Source organism: Neovison vison, chromosome 11 (genome assembly GCF_020171115.1).
Source record: "Neovison vison isolate M4711 chromosome 11, ASM_NN_V1, whole genome shotgun sequence".
Classification (NCBI taxonomy): domain Eukaryota; kingdom Metazoa; phylum Chordata; class Mammalia; order Carnivora; family Mustelidae; genus Neogale; species Neogale vison.
This window is the reverse complement of record NC_058101.1, coordinates 54,895,369-54,915,859: the sequence shown is the minus strand read 5'-3', so window position 1 is coordinate 54,915,859 and position 20,491 is coordinate 54,895,369. Positions and strand designations below refer to the sequence as shown.

General features: G+C 33.9%; 1 protein-coding gene across 10 annotated transcripts in view; it reads right to left on the bottom strand.

Annotated features, from left to right (window-relative positions):
• The window catches only part of LCORL (ligand dependent nuclear receptor corepressor like), a 157,812-nt gene that overhangs the window by 89,885 nt on the left and 47,436 nt on the right, over positions 1-20,491 (bottom strand). For 9 of the 10 annotated variants that reach the window (XR_006381072.1, XM_044226034.1, XM_044226035.1 and 6 more), the window contains exons 3-4: positions 15,703-15,782; positions 14,698-14,827 (exon numbers count right to left, since the gene is read on the bottom strand). Coding sequence is in view for 9 of the 10 variants with exons in the window: in XM_044226034.1 (XP_044081969.1) it covers positions 14,698-14,827; positions 15,703-15,782 (210 nt within the window). In the remaining variant the exon portion in view is untranslated. Of the gene's footprint in view, positions 1-12,765; positions 12,813-14,697; positions 14,828-15,702; positions 15,783-20,491 lie in introns of all 10 variants that reach the window. The other variant, XM_044226037.1, reaches the window with a different exon arrangement.

Sequence of the window (20,491 nt, the reverse complement as noted above, 5' to 3'; positions counted from 1 at the left end):
AATAAATTACTATTAAGAAGTATTTTTAAAAAGTATTTTAAAAACACTATAAAATAATGGGATAGCTATAGGGGCACAAAGCCATGTTTAACTGAAGAACACTTTTCTTTGTTAGAAGTAAAGTTATTAAAAATCAGTTATCAAGACTAATAGAACTATGATTACTTGCTCAGGGTAATAAAAGAGACATTGAGAAAGCACACAGATTTTTGGTTCTCTAGGTGTTAACAATCTAGTATGGAAAGGTACAATGTGAAGATCATGTATTTCTTGGAGGAGCACCTGGAGGCTCATTTGGTCTTCACTTTCAACATTCCTGAGTAGAGAACAGGAGTTGAAGGATGACATGTGAATTAAAAGCACATGAACTACTCTGTTTTATCTCCTTATATCCTCCTATAACATGCAAGAGTCTCCTTGAAATTAAGCACTATATCTTACTTATCTATTCAGTGATCTAACATGGTACCACATACAAGGTAATTAAATCAATTTCATATATAAAAGACTTCACTCTTTAAAGGGAGTAAGGACTGCATGAAAAATTCATCTTTAAGCTAATCTTTTTTTTTTTTTTTTTAATTTACAGAACATAGAAAAACTAGAATGTGGAATTTAAGAAACAAAACAGATGAACACAGGGGAAAGGAAAGAAAAACAAGATAGTTGGTGCAGCCACTTTGGAAAACAGTGCTTTTCTTTAGCACTGTTTTAAGAAATTAAAAATAGAGCTTTTCTATGACTCTGAAATTGCACTACTGGGTATTTACCCCAAAGATACTGATGTAGTAAAAAGAAGGGCCATCTGTACCCCAACATTCATAGCAGCAATGGCCACAGTTGCCAAACTGTGGAAAGAACCAAGATGCCCTTCAACGGATGAATGGATAAAGAAGATGTGGTCCATATATATAATGGATTATTAAGCCTCCATCAGAAAGGATGAATACCCAACTTTTGAAGCAACATGGACGGGACTGGAAGAGATTATGCCGAGTGAAATAAGTCAAGCAAAGAGAGTCAATTATCATATGGTTTCACTTATTTGTGGAACATAAGGAGTAACATGGAGGACACTGGAAGATGGAGAGGAGAAGTGAGTTGGGGGAAATTGGAGGGGGAGACAAACCATGAGAGACTATGGATTCTGAGAAACAAACTGAGGGTTTTGGAGGGGAGGAGGGTGGGGGACTGTGTAAGCCCAGTGGTGGGTATTAAGGAAGGCACGTATTGCATGGAGCACTGGGTGTGGTGTGTAAACAATGAATGCTGGAACACTGAAAAGAAAAGAACAAAAAAAAAAGAAAAAAAGAAACCAAGATAAAAATCAGAAAGGGAAACAAACCATAAAAGACTCTTACCTATAGGAAACAAACTGAGGGTTAATGGAGGGGAGAGAGGTAGGAGGGATGGGGTATAACTGGGTAATTGGCATTAAGGAGGGCAAGTGATGTAAAGAGAACTTGGTGTTTTATGCAACTGATGAATAACTAAATTCTACCTATGAAACTAATACTTTTCACTGGATGTTCATTATAAATATGGCACTAAGCTGAATGTCTCATTTACATTATATTAATCTTCACAATGATAGAGTACTACCAGGTTAAATGCCCTATCATTGTGAAGATTAATATAATTAAATGAAACATTCAGCTTAGTTTGTTGCTTGCAGTTTTTTTCCATTAAATTAGCTGTGATGTTGGGCAAGTTATTTATCTCTATCATTGTGGTTTGTCTCCACAGTCTTTTTCCACCAGAGGTTACTAGTGAACACAAAATGTATGTATCAATGACTAAAGCATTAAAATCTAAACTACTGTCTTCTATTTTAACAAAACTATGTTTTTGGTAGGTGAGGGTAGACAACAAAGAATAAATATCTATAATTATCGTATCTCTTCTGCAGATGAGAAAGACAAGTCACAAAAAGGGTATGTAGTTTGTCAGAATCACATAATATATTGTTTGATTCTGTGTGAACTGATTTGAATCCATATCTGTTCAATTGCAAAGCTTATGTTTTGCTCCTTCTATTGAGGACAGAAACATTTTAGAAGACTTCACTCAAAACATTTTAAGGAGGAAAATTCATACATGCCCATAAAAATATAAATCCATATGGAAAAGGCAGGGGGAAACAGCTAATTATTACTAACAAATCAATATTTCTAATTAATAAACCTAATAAAACAGTCTGAGCATGTTGTGGATATAATGCACAACTAGCCAAGAGCAAACAGTAAACTGTAACTCGACAGTTCAAATTATATGCAAGCTAAAAATGGCAAGATGGCAATTTATAATGTAATTTATCACACTTCACAAATACTGTATTTGAAAAAACCCTCTGCTAGAATCCTAGACTTCTCGTATGTTGGTGAGTAAGAAAAATTCAGAAAAAATGAGTTCCAAAGTACCATAGGGAACAGGTAATTCTTTAAAACAGAATTACATACCATATTAAACGAGATAGAGAGGAAAGCTCATGTGTTAGAGAATGTTTAATAAAGTGCTATTTCTTTAAATATAGACTCAAAATTATGAGAAGACAGAACTTCAACCTTTTATAAAACAGTGAGATTGTAGACTGATTCAGTGCCTGACCTATAATTCAGGTGGTTTTTACACTAGATTTTTTCATTCATAAAACTACAGTATATGAATAAAATTATCTGGAAAAATTTAGCTAACAACAGACTCCTCTTCCTTTTTATTTCAGTTCAGTACACATGAAATACTTCAGTCCTTGGCTAATTTCTTTGGCCATTAAAAGGTTACTTTTTTCCCTTAAAAGGCCCCAATCCTGAGATTCTAATACCATACAATTTAGAATGTTGGGATGTCTTAAATTTGCAGGCAGACTACAATCAGGTTTAAGATCCTACAGCTAAGATATCAAGAGGAAATATATTTTTTTAAGTATTCTAGATTAGAGTTTTAGACATGTTACTTCCAAGGGTAATGACAATTTGCTATATTTATGCTTTAAAATGACATCCTTTTTTAAAAAGTTGGGTGCCTGCATGGCTCAGTTGGTTGAACAACTGCCTTTGGCTTGGGTCATGATCCGAGAGTCCCAGGCTCCCTGCTCAGAGGGGAGTCTGGTTCTCCCTCTGGCCCTCCCCCCTCATCCTCTTCCTCTTCCTCTCACTCTCTCCCCCATTCTCTCTCTCTCTCAAATAAATAAAATCTTAGAAAAATAAATAAATAAAAAATTAAAATAAAAAACCAGACAAAAAGTTGTCATAGTAGATTTTACTCTAAACTCATCTAACAACCTGCTATCTTTGGGTACACAATGACAGAGATAATCACTGTTTTAAAATTGTATAAGCTGGGGCACCTGGGTGGCTCAGACAATTAAGTGTCTGCCTTCAGCTCATGTCAGGATCCCAGGGTCCTAAGACTGAGTGTCAAGCTCCTTGCTCAGTGGGAAGTCTGCTTCTCCTTCTCCCTCTGCTTGTGCCCATTCACTCTCTCTCAAATAAATAAAATCTTTTAAAATTAAAAATAAAAACTAATAAATGTTATGGCTTAGTTTTAAAAAGTTAATATACGATGAAGAACTTGAAAACTTAAAGAGACAAAATTTTTTTTGTTCTTTTTTTTGTTTGTTTGTTTTTTAAAGATTTTATTTATTTATTTGACAGACAGAGATCACAAGTAGGCAGAGAGGCAGGCAGAGAGAGGAGGAAGCAGGCTCCCTGCCGAGCAGAGACCCCAACATGGGGCCAACATGGGGATTGATCCCAGGACCCTGGGACCATGACCTGACCATGACCTGAGCTGAAGGCAGAGGCTTTAACCCACTGAGCCACCCAGGTGCCCCAAAGAGACAAAATTTAAAAAGAAAAAAAAAATCAGAGAAAAGTAGACCTCCAAGACACGCAGATTTCTGTGAAAAGTTTTAAAAAAACAAACCTTTATTTTCACAGCATCTAACACACACAAACAAAATTTATGGCAGAAGAACTTAATGATTTATATATATCAGTTCTTATTTTAAAAAGAACTTACACATATTATTTCACAGAGCAAAATCTTAAAGACACCTCAAATATAGCACCTGAGAAGGTGAAAACTGACCAGGAAACTACTATTGCATCATCTTCTGAGTGGGCTCCTCTTATATTTGCCTAGACATGTGGCAATATTCCTGAACCATATTGCTATATGGTATCTTAAAAACTCATTAGGCAGCTGAGCCATGTTCTTCCACCATACTTATGAATGCAGTATGCATGAACGTGCATTTCTTTAAAAGATACTGTGTTTTCATCATTTTATACCTAAATGCATAATCTAACTGTTCATAAATTTGAGTGGTAAATCTATTTATTATGTGTTAAAAAGTGTCTTCTGTGTTTTTTATGTTTTTGACAAAACTATTTTAAAAACAGTATTTATAAGGAACTAAAAGAGTAAAAAAAATTAAGATACTCTTTGCCTCCAAAGTTCTAAATATACTAAAATCAATACTCTTAGGGAATATGATAGAATATTTAAAATTGACAAAGATAAAAATCATTTTGCAGAATCAAAATTATCCTTTAAAATCTCTTAACTAGCCAATAGGTACAGTATATACATCAATTAAGGTCTATAATCTCATATATTACATATTATGAATCACACATCTTTTTGAATATGAGAATCATGCTCTATTCGAAGAGATGCTCTGAAGTACAGGAGATGTGTAGAAACTAGAAACTACCAAAAGACAGTAAATTAATTTATCTCCCATCTCATGGTCCCTTATGGGGAGCTATATTCTGACCAACTAGAACAGTGGATAAATGCCCACATGATATAGATTTCTATTTTTCATACCTGGTATGATTATATAAAATGTGGGGTGCTGATGCATTCAACATTTCTAGTTGTATGATTTATGAAAGAGTTTTGATAAAAAGATAGTCTAAGTGAATCAGGCTTCAGAAAAAGTATCACAACAAACAACGAATGAAGTATGAAAGAAACTAGCATTTTTTGGTTAACTTGCAGAAGTTAAAGGAAATGCTGAATATAAAACAAAAGGTTTTACATTTTGCTAGGGAGCCTAGATATAATGAAGTAGATAGTGAAAACGTTAAAGAACTGCTAACAACATATAGTGAAGAATTTTTGATTGAGAAAATCTTTCAAAGATAAAGGAGCCACAAATACTTGAAGATTGGGTAATCTTTAAGAAATTTTTAATCATACAGGTAAAATGTTTCTGGCTAAAAGTGAGTTAGAGTGATATGAGAAGACTCCTCACATTAAAAAAAATGAAACTGCAAGGAAAATCTTAGGTGACCAGGAGTTGAAAAATTGCAAGTGAAGAGAACTTAAACAGTTCATCCATTTATAGTAGTTTATTTTTTTCTGTTATTTTTTTAAAAAAAGAATCATTGCTTTTTCCAAGGATTCAGACATTGATGAACCTCAGGCATTTAATTTGCCTATTTACTACTTCACAGCTCGCTCTGGCTTATACTACTCACCAATAAGCAGCAACAAGAACTAAAGCTTCCATCTCTTTTCTTAACCAACAAACCTCACCCAGGCAACTCTATAATCCACTAACTGAAGATTTTTTAAAATGCCTTTTTAAAAATTTTACTAAGTGCTACTAGTAATTATTATCTTACATTATTTCCTTATTTACTTAGTACATGTCCTTTGGTCAACTTATTTTTCTTTTTTTTGTAGATATAGGAACAGAAACAAATTATCTCTAAATCCTCTGCCTGTTTTAAAATGCCATCACTTTTAGATTTGTGTTTAAAAGGAAAATAATCTGTAAAACTGAGGAATGGGAGTGGCAATCGCTATATAATTTTTCATAACTATTATCTTTAACTTTTGAAATTTATTTCCCCTAGGATTTCAGTAGTTTGCTACCCTGTTTTTTTGTTTTTTTACATCTCCTCAAATGTCACCTGACTGCCCTTTATAAAATTATGACCATTACCTCTATCCTGGTATTCCCTAAACTCCTCTATCTCCTTCGTCTCCACAGCACTTACACACACACAAACTCAGCATGTGTGTTAGAGATATGTGTGTATGTGTACACATACATGCACATTCAACCACAAGTACAATTTACTTATTGTTTGTTTTCCCTCACCAGAATATAAAAGTCCATGATGACTGGGATATGTCTGGTGTTCTGTTAACTGGTATGGTACTGGGATGTAGAAAGAAGCTTAGCAGATCTTTGCTAAATAAATGAACTTCCCTAATATGGACCAGAAATATGTTTTACAAAGCCCAACATGCTGGTCTTGCTTTGGAAAAATTCATACTCGGGGGGAAAAATAACTAAATTAGTAGTATTCTACAAAAGAACATACAGGTGATAATTCAGTTGGTGAGTTTATGAGTTACTCAAGAAAATCAGAAAAATATTATAAAAAGATTAAAAATAATGAATTAATCCTCAACAGTTTTACAGCACATATTGATTCTTCTGTTACTTCCACATAAAAGTGCTTTTTCTTATTCAGTACTTTGGTTATAAAGTGTTGTGAATAGCACATATAGATCACTAAATATAATGTATTTGGATACAGGCTAGTTTATCTGACATATCAGAGAATGTATAGGGAAGAAATATTATCCAAGGACAGATGATAATTCAAAAAGCAGGACCCCAAGTAGAGTTATACCTCTCCTGAGAATAGGTCTTCCTTCTCACCTAGCAGACTGTATTTTCTCAGCTGAAGGAGAATGTACAAAGAAATAATTTAGACAAACTTCTAAAGAATTATATGTAGATAAAGGGAAGAACCATTGCTTCTCCAAAATTTAAATCATGTTCTCACAATGTTATTAGGATTGTGCAAAACCACTGAAAGAACAATTCAATGACTAAACATTTCTGAGAGGAATTTAGAAGCACTTATATATTTAGTATTTTTGGCTGATTCCTAGAACATCTTAGAATATTGGCACTTGCTTGTTACCTACAAGGACTCACTAAAAATTTTGCAAAGTTCTACATACTATGGCTGTGAATCACATTTTATAACACTGTGGATAGACAATCATGATTTTAAAGCATTGCTTTGCTCTTTAAAACATTCCTTTTCTAAATGATTTACATGCACTCCATCAAGTTATTGGCATTAACTGTACCAGGTACTATTCTAGGTGGTGGGGATATACCAAAACAGACAAAATCCCTGTTTCATTGGTTTTTATATTCTAGAAGTAGCAGATAACAGACTTTAAAAGAAAGTCTGATGAAACAAACAAAAAAGCAGAATAAGTGAAAAGAGAATGACTGAGATGAATTACCATAAATAAGATGGCTGGGGCATTTTGGTGTTATGAAGGACTGAGCAATGTTCACTATGGAAATGGGATTCTAGATAAAGGTAACAGCAAATATTAAGACCCTGAGAAAGGAATAAGGTTAGCACATTGGAAGAAAAGCAAGAAGCCATGAGAGTGCAAAAGAATGAGCAACAAGAAATGTGATCAAGAAGGAAGCACAACTAGAGTCCTTGATATATTTTATTCTAAGTGACATTCAAAGTCATTGTAAGCTTTTAGAAAGAAAAATTGATGATCTGGTTTAGGCTTTCTTTGTTCTTCTTAAGATTTATTTATTTACTTGAGAAAAAGAGAGAGAGCAAGCAGGGGAAGGGGCAGAGGGAGAGAGAGGGAAAGAGAAAGAAAGAGAGAATCTACAGCAGACCCCCCACTAAGTGCAGAGCCCAACTTGGGGCTCGATATCATAACCCTGAGATCGTGACCTGGGCCAAAATGAAGAGTCAGACCCTTAACCGACTGAGCCACCCAGGCACCCCATGGCTTAGGCTTTAAATACATCAATTAGCCTTCTCTGTATAAAAATGAATTGGTAGGGAAGGGAAGCGTAGAAGCAGAGACACCAGTTAGGAGGCTCTATAAGTAGTATATGCCAAAGATGATGTGCCTTGGATCAGGGTGGTAGAATGGAAATGACAAAATGTGGCCAGATTTAGAACAGATTTTGAAGGCAGAGCCAATGAACTTGATGATAAGGTTAGCTGTGGATATGAAGGACACAGAGAACACAAGAAAGGCTCCTAGTTTTTGAAGCTGACCAACTGGGTCAAGTTCAAGAGAACTCAAGAAAGGCTCCTAGTTTTTGAAGCTGACCAACTGGTCATATATAAATATAAATATAAATATAAATTTTATATATATATATTTTTAAGATTTTATTTATTTGAGAGAGAGATAGTGAGAGAGCATGAGAAAGGAAAAGGTCAGAGGGAGAAGCAGACTACCCGTGGAGCTGGGAGCCCAATGCGGGACTTGATCCTGGGACTCCAGGATCATGACCTGAGCTGAAGGCAGTCACTTAACCAACTGAGCCACCCAAGTGTCCCAAGAATGATATATTTTACTAAGATGAGAAAGTTTGCGACACGGGAAGATTTTAGGGGAGTGTTCTGTTTTAGGTATTTCTAAGATGCCTATTAGTATTCATATGAAGAATATATCAAGTAGGCAGTTAGATACAAGAGGGTAAAACTAGAGGAAAGACTAGAATTAGATATATTTAGGTGTCATTAGCACACACATGATAATTAATGCCATAGGATAAAATGAGGGTATCAAGTAAGTTAAGATATATCTGTAACAGAAGACAGCTGAGGATTACTAGGGCTATTCAACATTTAGAAGTCAAGAGGATGAGAACCAGCAAGGAGCATATAAAAAAAAAAAGTGAGAAAAGAGGGGGAAAAATTAAAAGAATATTATTTCCTAGAAATCAAAATAAGGAAGTGATCAACTCTATCAAATGATGCTGAAAGGTTAAGATGAGAATTGGTAACTTCCCTTTGAATAGTACAAGATGGAATTACCAATGCAATTGATAAAACAATTAGTGAAGTGGAAAGAAAGGCTAATTGGGACGGGTTAAAAAGAGAAGGAGAATTCAGAAATGAAGACAGTAAAAGTACAGATGATAAATGTTTACTAAACATTTATCTACTGTGTGTCAGAAGTCTGAGATATGTTAGTCAACAAAAATACAAAATCCAATTCTTCATGGTGGTTATATTCTAGCAGAAGAAGAAAGACAATGAACAATAAATAAAAGAAATAAGTAAATTATATATGTTAGAAGGTTAATTGTGCTACAAAAAGAAAAGGGTGATTTTTAGTTGTTGGACAGCTAAAAAAGATATAACTACCTGAAAGAGAGGAAACTGACTAAATGAGACTCAGGTGAGCATAATTGGGTGTTTTACTCTAGTCAAGTTCAGCTGGTCCAGACAAAGTGTGTAATAAATGAGGAACTAGACAGGTAAGGTTCTAACAAGCAAATATGACAACGGAAACGAGAGGAAACAGAGTTAAGATTTTACATGAAAGATGATCATAGTGATCAACCATAGTTATCTGAGTAAGGAGAGAAGTGAAGTCATAGGTCATGTCCAGGAGACACTGAAGAGTGAAAATTGGCGTGATCAACAGACTGGAAATTGCAATGAGGCTAAAAAAGGGGGAAGGGGGGAGGGGGAAAGAGTACTGGAATAAAATTATAATCAGAGAAAGATTTGAGAGGTGGCAAAAGTCTAGGAATAATCACGGATAAAGATGGCTGGAAGGGAATGGAGGAAAAGATCATTGGAAATGAAGAGATCATATAACTGAGAGGCTACACTCGCAGATTCAGAGAATCTGAAGTTGCTAAGAACTTGATGGGAACAATATTTGGGAGGAAGAAAGTGAAAAAGCTGGTAGAGGTCCACGTGGATAATGCAGATAGAATAGTTTGATGTCATATGCTTCGAAGCAGCTCAGGGTTTTGATGAAGGCAAATAAATGATGGGAAAGCAACTATAAGATTATTAGAGTTTGCCTGCCTATGGTATCACCCTATATTACATAAAGCAAAGAATTAAAAAGTCAGAAAGAGAGAGGGCTACAAAAACACCTTTTAAGAATATGCAGAGCTGAGTTACAGAAATAAAATAAAGGGAACATTAAGAGGAAAAGATTGAGGATATAGGAGATCTTGCTGATGAAAGACCACAAGTTTTAGAAGACAAAGTAGAAATATGGGTGCTTATAAAAGGACAGCTGACTCAAATTCAAGAATAAAGAAGATAAAAGGAGATAAAAATCTAAATGATAATGAGTGACCTGCTAGTTGGCCTCTAATTCCTGTTATGGATGGTTTATTGCAAGTAGCAAGGTGATTTTACCAGAAATGCAAAAATCTTTTAAATCCAGTTATAATTTTAAGTGTATTTTCTTAGAATTTCATTAATAGCTTCCAGGTATATGACAAATCTTTTCATAAACACCTCTGAATATGGTCCATAACAGTATGTGAATTATTTTATGGTACTAAGGTACGGTTTCCTGAGAGTTCCAAAAGGCATCCCAGAAATTTAATGTATGACCCACAATGGTCTCATAAAGACACATTTGTGTAAGAAAAACTCAGGGTCTGAATGAGTCAGGACAAACCTACATAGTTGCTCAAGGATACCTACATTTAGAGAAAAGCAATCTAAAAGATCAACAGTCCTGTTTCTAAGAAATCTAAGGCTTTATTATTTATTGGTGATAACCAATTGGTTACTTAGCCATATTAATATTTATATCTTGACACAGTATAAAACTTAAAAATTAAGAGTTTAAAATAAAAGGAAAATGATTTGTGTTCAGAAAAGGTTGAAACACTTTATATAAAACCTGGCTACCAATTAATTTAAGGGGAAAGGGTTGGTTAATAGCAGCTTTCAACAAACTGCATCAAATATATCAGGAAAGCTCTTTGAAAACAAAAAAACAGAACAGGAGTTACAAGAATGCTAAATGTGTGTGGAGATAAAAGATAAAGCAGGGAAAACACATATTTTGATGAAGAAAGATTTCATTTTATTATACACTTAGCAGTATGATTCATTCAACTACTATGTGTATACTATCTTTCCAATTTAGTCAAGTAGCCTTCTTTAATTTAAAAATAAAAGATGAGACATCTTCCTGACTCAGTAACTTATACCGCTTCAAGTAATCAGAGAAGGTGAAGCTAAAAGTCAAAATAATTTAGTTTACATATGATGGGGTACTTTGGAAAAGCATTTTATATCTATAAGTGTATGTTTCTACACACTTCAAAACAAACTGACCAATATTCAAACTATACACAGCAATAAACTTTAGTACAAAGTATGGAAAGGTAAGCCATATGTACATGCTAACAATTTCTTTCTCCAAATAAAACAAGTAAGTATTAATACCAGAGTATATAGAGAAACTGGAAGATACCTGGACAGTTTATTAGCACTCTCATATGTTCAAGAAATATTTACTCAAGACAGATATGACAAGCACTTCTAAATACTGAGGATACTGCAATTAAAACAAAGTGCCTATTATCATGGAATTTTCATTCTATTTTATACTCTAGAGAATTTTAAGGTTAAACTCTAGAAGGAATTCAATTCTAAAAAATTTCTCAGTAATATTCAAAACTAGTTAAAAGTTCAGCTCTGTCCTAAAATACCACCCTCACCCATTATATTTATTTAACCCTGAAAAAGTATTTTTGACAAGCTTTTAATTACAAGGGGTTGGCAAACTATATTTAGTATTTAAGTTTCCTCCAACCTATTATTAAACTCTAAAAGGAAACTAATCACTAAAACTCTTTCTAGTTCATTTAAAGGAAGAATGGAAATGTATGAGAAATACAGCATTTTTTGTAAGTCCTCTCTAGTCTGCCTAATTCAATTAAAATAATTCTAATCCCAGGGGCTAAGTAGTAGAGAATAGGAAGATTTTCCTACTTAGTACATAAAAGAATATAGGTGCTTCTCACACAGAACACTTCTCAACTTTTTTTAAAACTTCTTGAGGACTCAAATGTTCATAACAGAACCAAAAGACAGATTATTTAACTTCTCTGTTTCACTGCCTCTACCTGTTAAAATGATAACAATAGTACCTATCTCTTAACATTGTTTTCAGATTAAATGAAAAGGCATAAAAAGTTCTTAGTGCTCAATCAGAACGGATGACATCAATCATCATCATTATCCTGTGTAGTGGGTTCTTAATAACAGCTTACATTTATCATTATCATCATCCTAAAACCATAGTTAGGAGAAATAATAAACAAGCTACAATAAAGCTACAAAGAGATTTCTTTATGTTTTGGCAAGATGATTAACATATGTTCCTCAAACTGAGCAAAAGATCAGTATCTGTACTTATCAATAACACTAACATTACTAATAACCAGAATTCCTGAAAATGGCTGAATTTGGGAACTCTTCAGGAATCAAATAAAAGCTTCACCAACAATATCCTTTATCAACACTTTGTTACTCAAAACACCCAGAAGTGTTTATTTTAAAAAACATGTTTATGCCTTTTATTTCCATGTCAAGTTAACAGCAGAATTATCTAAATAAATGACAGAGTTATCATCAGTTAAAGATACTGGTATTACCTTCTGGCCTTATCCTAGTTGGACCATACTGGAAACCTCTAAAATGATTTTATTCAAAGAAAATTTGAAAATAAGGAAAAAACCAAAACCAAGTAAATGAGTAGAAAAATCCTTGTTTAATTAAATCTGGAAAATCACATTGGACTACAAATAAAGGAATTAACAAAGGTAAGATGCGAAGTAAAGCAAAAAAACTCCAGTAGGAATCTTTCATTTAAAAACTCTGAAATCCTTCAAAGATCTTGAAGAAAACCAAGATTATCCCCAAATGGAGAGGTCACTAAATATCCATGAACACTCACCCAACCTTTGGTAGGAGACCTCTTGAAGACCCAGATGCTTGAATCAGCTGAAATAGTACCAAGTGTTTTCTGATTACTCTTAACAGGGCAATGGAGCACAGGTTACTCCATACTATCAAAAATTATAGGTCATTATTATTGATAATTCTAGCTACTACCATTATAAATCACTCAAGAAAAAGGAGACTGAGTAATGAGTTCTAAGGTGAGTGAAACTTATTGTGTGCATGTATAAATGTGTACATTTCTTCCACTTCTCTTAGTGATAGAAGTCTGTAACAAAATTCTTCTTATAAATGTAAATACACTGGCAGAATAAAATTTTCTAAATTAATGTTATAAAGTTCTTAAAGAAAGCATGCAAAATATTTTTAATATTGGTTCAGATAAAAAAAATTTCTAGGGATGCCTGGGTGGTTCAGTTGGTTGAGCAACTGACTCTCAATTTCGGCTCAGGTCATGATCTCGGGGTCATAAAACTGAGCCACACAACAAGGTCTCTGCTGAATGTGGAGTCAACTTAAGATACTTTCTTTTCCTCTTCCTCTGTCCTTCCTCCTGCCTCCACTCTCTCCCTCTCAAATTTTTTTCAAGAGAAATGCCAATTTCTCAACACTAAGCACTTCAGTAACATATAGAAAGAGATTTTCAGTCTCCTGCACTTTAAAAAATATAGTTCTTAGCTTTAGGGTTTTTCTTGTTTTTTTTTTTGTTGTTGTTGTTGTTGTTTGTTTTTAAGATTTATTGGAGAGAAAGAGATAGAGAACATACACATATTGGGGGGAGGGGCAGAGAGAGAGAGAGGGACTCTCAAGCCAACTCTGCACTGAGCATTGAGCCTGACAAGGGGCTCTGTCTCATACCCTGAAATCATGACCTGAGCTGAACTCAACAGTTGGACACTCAACTGACTGAGCCACTCAGGCGCCCTTTAATTTTAGGTTTTTTTAATGTAATGAATGTAATCACAGATTCTTATATTTCAACACAGAAAAGAACTCTTAACACTGAGGACTAAACAAAAGCCTCCTTGCTCAAAGATGAAAATTCTTTTCCACATTATTAATTAAAATCTGAAAGCTAGCAATTTAAGAGAAAAATATCCAATATTAACTTAATTTCAAAGACGGGTAAGGCAAAGTCAACATCTAGATGAAATACAGTAATGTTTTTCTTGATCTCTGGAAAGTGGAAGGCAGATTGGTAACTGCTCCCAACCTGCATTCCCCCTACACCATGACTCACTCCAAGGATCTATATGGTGAAAATTAAGACACTCTACTAACAAAGAAATTGCCAAGAACAAAAAATGGAAGGTTCTGTATTTCTAAAGTTTTTCTCAAGTAATTAAGATATAAAAACTACTTCTCTCTGATACATGTGTATGAAGTAAGGGAACAAGTGAAACAAGCCTCATTTGGTTTAAATAATTTAGACAGGAAGCAAAAAAGAACATTTGACATTTAATGTTAAGTAAGCATACTCAAGCTACCAAAGAAACACTGATACCGCAAGCCAGCAAATATACTTCAACCTGGCTGATAAAGGATTTAACTGTTATATTTCTAAAGACAGCTTTGTATGTATCTATCACTTATTCAACATGAAAGAACTTTTGAAGTCTTAAGAACAGTAACAAAATAAGGAAGACCAGAAGCATAAAAAAATTTCCTGTCTGCCTATAGTAGATGAGAAAAATGTCTGATAAAGTCAGGAAGAGATCTGAGAAAAGAGTGGTGAAAAGGAATGGCTAAGAGAAGATTTGCACTACAGTAACTGAGAATCCTAATGTCCCTAAAAATGTGAAGAAAAACTAAAGATAAAAAAATAATAAAAAATAGAATAAAGACTGGCATATAAAAAAGACTTGTGAGAAAAATACAGTCTAAATCTTTATTGCTAATATTAAATGAAAAGGTATACCAATATTACCTTTCTTTCGAAAGAGTGCATTTAGGTAATTTTCTGCTTGGCATTCAATCTTTTCAGTGTTGGACTGGCCCTGAGATGATAGTTCCTCCGTTGGGGTTGACTGTGAAGAATCAAGAGATGGTATACAATCCTAAAATTATAAAAAAGCAACATAAAACAATCCATTTTAATTACACATGTGATTCCATTAAAAACAGCCAAAAAATATTATCTAAATGCTCGTTTGTTCTATTTAACAAATTATATAGAGAGAACATAAAATTTGGGACAGGAGTCAGGAGAAAAGAAATTTAGCTCTGATATCAAATTAGCTTTATTTCTCAGCAAACTATAGCCCCAAAAAGGGGGGAGGAGTGTGGATAAAATACATTGCTAAATAAATTCACTATACAGCATGCCAGTAATGAGAGTTTTAACAACAAAGTAGGTATGTTTACCCACTAATCTGACCAAATGGGCCCAGTTCTCATTTATTCTCAGCCTTTCTCACAATAGTAAAGAATTAGGATTTCACGCCATACAAGAAGATGCTGCTTGTCTAGTTTATGCCCATTTATAGTAGACACAATTCAAACATTTACACAAGAAATAATTCTGATATCCAGAAGACTTCAAGAAAGTAAAAGGCTAAAAAGTAGTACCACGTTATCCTCCCAACTATAGATTCCTAAGAAATCAGACTATAGAGTGGTCTCAAACCAAGCTAGGCCTCTGAGCTCAACACTGCCTACCTAAATACAAAACAGATCTAAACTGAACTTCATGAGTCAGGGAGCTGTAAGGAAGAAATGTGAAATAAGTAAAAAGGATGAGTGTTTTGTGATTTCACCTGCAAGTTAAGCTAAATGTTAGCCTTCTAACATAAGACTTTAAAATATTCTTCTCATTACCAAAATCAAGTATTTAAATTTCCATTGTAAGTCACCAATTTTCAGAACAAATTAAAAAAACTGTGTTACAGTTGTGCAATTAGTTCAGAAATAATTTCATAGCACTAAAACTTACACTGACTGCTTCTCTCTGTAGGTTACAAAATGAACATTTTTCATCCATAGACCAGTCAGTCAGCTCTTCTGGTTCACAGTCTTTAAAAGAGGGAAAAATATTCATTAAATACACTAACTTTATTAAAACAAATAAAATTACCACTCTCCACAGCAAAGACTCATTAAAAAAAACTAACTACTAATAGTAAGGGGAGAAGGCCTAACTTTAAAATTAAAGTGATGACATCTAGAAAGAAAAAAACAGAGAAGACTGTAAGGAGAGTAATTTTGCACTATTATGGGACAAAGAAGCAAGAACAATGAGCTGATTATAAATTTATTTTCTAACAATAGGGTTTTAAGTATCATCTAGTCTTCTAAAAGATTTAACTTATAATTACCTACTAATTTTTAATATACACTATGAAAGAAATCGAAATAGGGAAGCATGGGGAAAATAAATTTTACACATCATGAAAGCAACATAAAACAGACAAATGGAGTACAGCACCAGAAAACCCCACAGATCTGAGAAAATGAAATGCTCCTCAAAAAAAAGTAGAAATCCATAGCTAAGAAGTCAAATCAAATTTTTATTACATTGTTTAAAGATGGTGTACCAAGAGTTCAAATAAAAGGGAGGTAAACAAGCTATATTATTCCACAAAAACCTGAATTTTTTTCCACAAGAATGTTTCATATAATCCAACTATTATATTAGAAAGTTTGTGTAAAACAAACATTTTATGATGAGGAAATTTTATGACAATATAACAACATTGTCAACCTAACTATACTTGGTACAATGATTTTTCAAACTTACTTCTTGCAGTAAAACTCCCCTCAAGTTCCTTTCCCAAATAAATCCCATATAGAACCTCCAATATATGAAACAATTATCATCTGAGGCAGTTACATGGGTACTAATGTGAAAAGCATTGGTATACCACAGTAATTTTCTCTCATACTTTCAAAATAAATAAGTTGAATACATGTTTCTGTTAAACTACGCAGGAAATAAGCTTACCTTTTCTTGGAATGGTAATAAATAAATACCAGTTAGGATCAGCCCCCAAGAAATTCTTGCATCAATTGAGATATACACAAGTCAGAATAGAAGAGAATGTAATCTGCTGGAGTATAAAGAGTGTAGTAATAGCTCCCTTCGGTTTGGGCCCTGGTCTAGAAATATTACTAATATTATCCAAACTTAGAAATGGTAGGAAATGGGACCAATGGGACCCAGCAAAGGGTAATGGAAAGATAACTGGGTTTAAAGTCTCCAACTGGAATAGAACGTACTAGTTGTTACCCTGTCAAGTTATAAAGCTTTTGTTTTAATTTTCCTATCTGTAAAATAATGATCCCACCACCTTATTCGTGGATCAAATGAAAAAAATGTGAAAATATTTTATAAACTATAAAACACCATCCAAAGGCTAGTTACTAACAAAGCAGGGTCATCAGTCATTATTTTTAAATCCTGCACAATCACAAATGTATTTAATATGGGTCATTTGCAGAAAACAGATAATTTTAATATACCAATTTAAGAAAGCTGACCACTATTTTGCAAATGATTTGATAAATCAGAAAGTTTAAGGAATCTATACAATTAAAAACCCAGAACTGTAGTTACCTAGGTTTATAATTTTCTTCAATCCTTTGACCTATCACTATAATAGAATAATACATTCACACTCTTAAACGTGGAATTGTGCAATGTCTCTTACTAGGAAGGCAGAACTTTCTCATCAGTAGAATGAATGTGGGGAAAGTGACAATATATATTCCAAGCTGAGGCTTTAAAAGGTATGGCAAGTTGCCCCAGTTATCTTGAGTTTCAACCACCCAATATGAAAAAGAACTTGCCCCACATAGCCATTACTCTTTCAGACTTGGACCGGCAGTCATCAGAAGTGATCCCTGAAGCCCAGTCAATCAGACTGCCCATAAAGATGCAACAGATTTTAGAGCTATTTGTTAGGCAGTATTATTGTGCAAAAACTTGACTCATATGCTAAGCATAAAAATTTTGATAGATCAAGGAAATCTTACTCCTTTTTTATTATGGCTTCATGAATAAAAGTTATGAAGGGAATCCAGCATTAGAATTTTTTAAAAATAGCTGGCAGTCCTGGAGAAGAGGTATTTTTGAAAAATCACTGTAGGGTTTCATGAAGTTTTAGTGATAAATATGTTGAATCGAAGAACAACAAGTTTGGAATAATTAAAACAATTACCAGTTGTAAGATAAAATTGGGTATGCTGAGATTATCACATTTATTTTAGTTATTTAGAAGATCTTCAAAGAAACATTAATTAAAATAAATGCCTGTGTGATTAAATAAATGGCCCTGAATAATCAACAATTATATAAATGCTCTTAAATTTTGTGGGTAAAAAATCTACAACTTTACTTACCAATATTTAATAATACTTCTATGGAACTTTTGATTTTGAGTCCAAATAAATGATGGTGAGATATATTATTTTTTTATTGGCAAATAAATTTTAAAAAATCAACTCAAGGCCAGATTTCTCTGTCCAGGTTATCTTTTCATGCCGTAAAAGTAAATGCTATAATAAAACAGATTATTTCTCAAGAAAATATGACAATAGATCAGATATCCATAAAATAAATTGTCTCTCATTTTGCAATTTTAATACATGAAGTTGTATAAGCTCAAAAGGGTCAAATTATGTACCTTCCAGAATAGTCTTATTAATAAAAGGAAATGTCATAATGAAAACTAATAGTAGGGTGCCTCGGTGGCTCAGTCAATTAAGCATCTGCCTTCAGCTCAGGTCACAATCTCAGGGTCCTGGGATGGAGCCCTGCATTACATGTTCCCTGGTCAGTGGGAGCCTGCTTCTCCCTCTCCCTCTGCCTGTCACTCCTGTTGCTTGCGCTCTCTGTCAAATGAATAAATAAAATCTTAAAAAAAAAAGAGAAAACTAATAGTAAATGACTAACAAAAGATAAACCTTTTCACCATGGATATATATTCGTGGTCAAAGTCTGGTTCCAATCTTTTTACCTAATCTGTCCTGGAAAGATAACAGACTTTGAAATTAGAGAGCCTTGGTACTGAGATATCTTCCAAATACTAGATGTGGCCTTTGCAAGTTACTTTCTCTGGGCTTCATTTCCTCATCTTTTAAAATGAGGATAATGACTGCATCTTAAGACTATAGTCAAAATTAAATAAGAACATATACAGAACACCTAACAAGTTCAATAGGTGTTACTTTCATTTTCTTTCAGATAATTGTACTTCCTTTGAACATTTTTATTCTCTTTTGTACCCTTTCACCATAAGAAATAAATTTAAAGTTCCTAAAGACAAAGCCCAATGAAAAGTGAAAAAAGAGAATACTGAACTAGATTTCTCATGAAGGTCATGAAAAAGTGGTTATAACTATGTTGATTTTGAGGAAAGATACTGAACAGTGGGCAATGTTACTAAAAAATAATTTTTCATTATAAAACTACCTCTTAACTGCACTGAAAGCTACAAAAGAGAAAAGAAAAAGCTATTTGTAATCCCGTTATCCAGACATAATGATTAACATTTTGCAATATATCCTTCTAGTTTATATTCTATGTCTTTTAAAAAATCAGCATTAGCGGATTCTTTGAAAATATCAATAAAACTGATAAACCTTATGCAGACTAACTAAGTAAAAAAAGAGAAAATATCAGAAATTAAAGATGGGGTCATCACTGTTTTTTTTTTTTTTTTAAAGATTTTATTTATGTATTTGACAGAGAGAGTGAGCACAGGCAGATAGGGAGGCAGGCAGAGGCAGAGGGAGAAGCAGGCTCCCTGCTCATGTGGGACTCGATCCCAGGAGACTGGGATCATGACCTGAGCCGAAGGCAGCTGCTTAACCAACTGAGCCACCCAGGCGTCCCATCACTGTTGATTTTATGAGTAATAAAAAGATAATAAAATATTATGCATATGAGTCGCCCACAAATTTGGTAACACCAGATGAAATGGACAAATTCCTTGAAAAGACATTCTCTACCAAATCTCAAATAAGAAATAATAGATCATCTCAATAGGACTGTATCTACAAGAAATTAAATCAGGGACTCCTGGGTGGCTCAGCTGGTTAAGCATCTGCCTTCAGCTAAGGTCTTGTTCCCAGGGTCCTGGGATTGAGTCCTGAATTGGGCTCCTTGCTCAGTGGTGAGCTTGCTTCTTCCTCTGCCTTTACCTCCCCCTACTTGTGAGCTCTTTCTCTCTCTCCCTCTATCTGATACATGAGTAAAATCTTAAAAAAAAATAAATAAAAAATTAACAACTTTCCAAAACAGAAAGCGCCAACCCAGATGATTTCTCTACAATCTGTTTCAGAAAATAAAAGCAGAAGTATTTCCTCATTCTATCATTTTTATTATCTGTCATCATTACCAAGTACCAAAAACGGTCTGAACGCCTCACCCAAGAAGATACGTAGATAGTAAATAAGGTTATGACAAGATGCTCACTACTATATTCCATTAGAGAACTGAAAATTAAGATGAGCTACCACTACACACCTACTAGAACAGTTTAAGTCTGAAACATGGAAAACATCATATGCTGGTGTAAATGCAGAGCAAAAGGAACTTCGTTTCATTGCTGGTGAGAACACAAAATGGTACGGCCATTGAAGACAGTCTTACAGTTTCTTCAAAGCTTAACATAATCTTTCTACACTGTCTAGTAAGGGTGCTCCTAGATATTTAGGCAAATGAGTTGAAAAGTTATGTCTATACAAAACCTTGCACACAAATGTTTATAGCAGCTCTATTA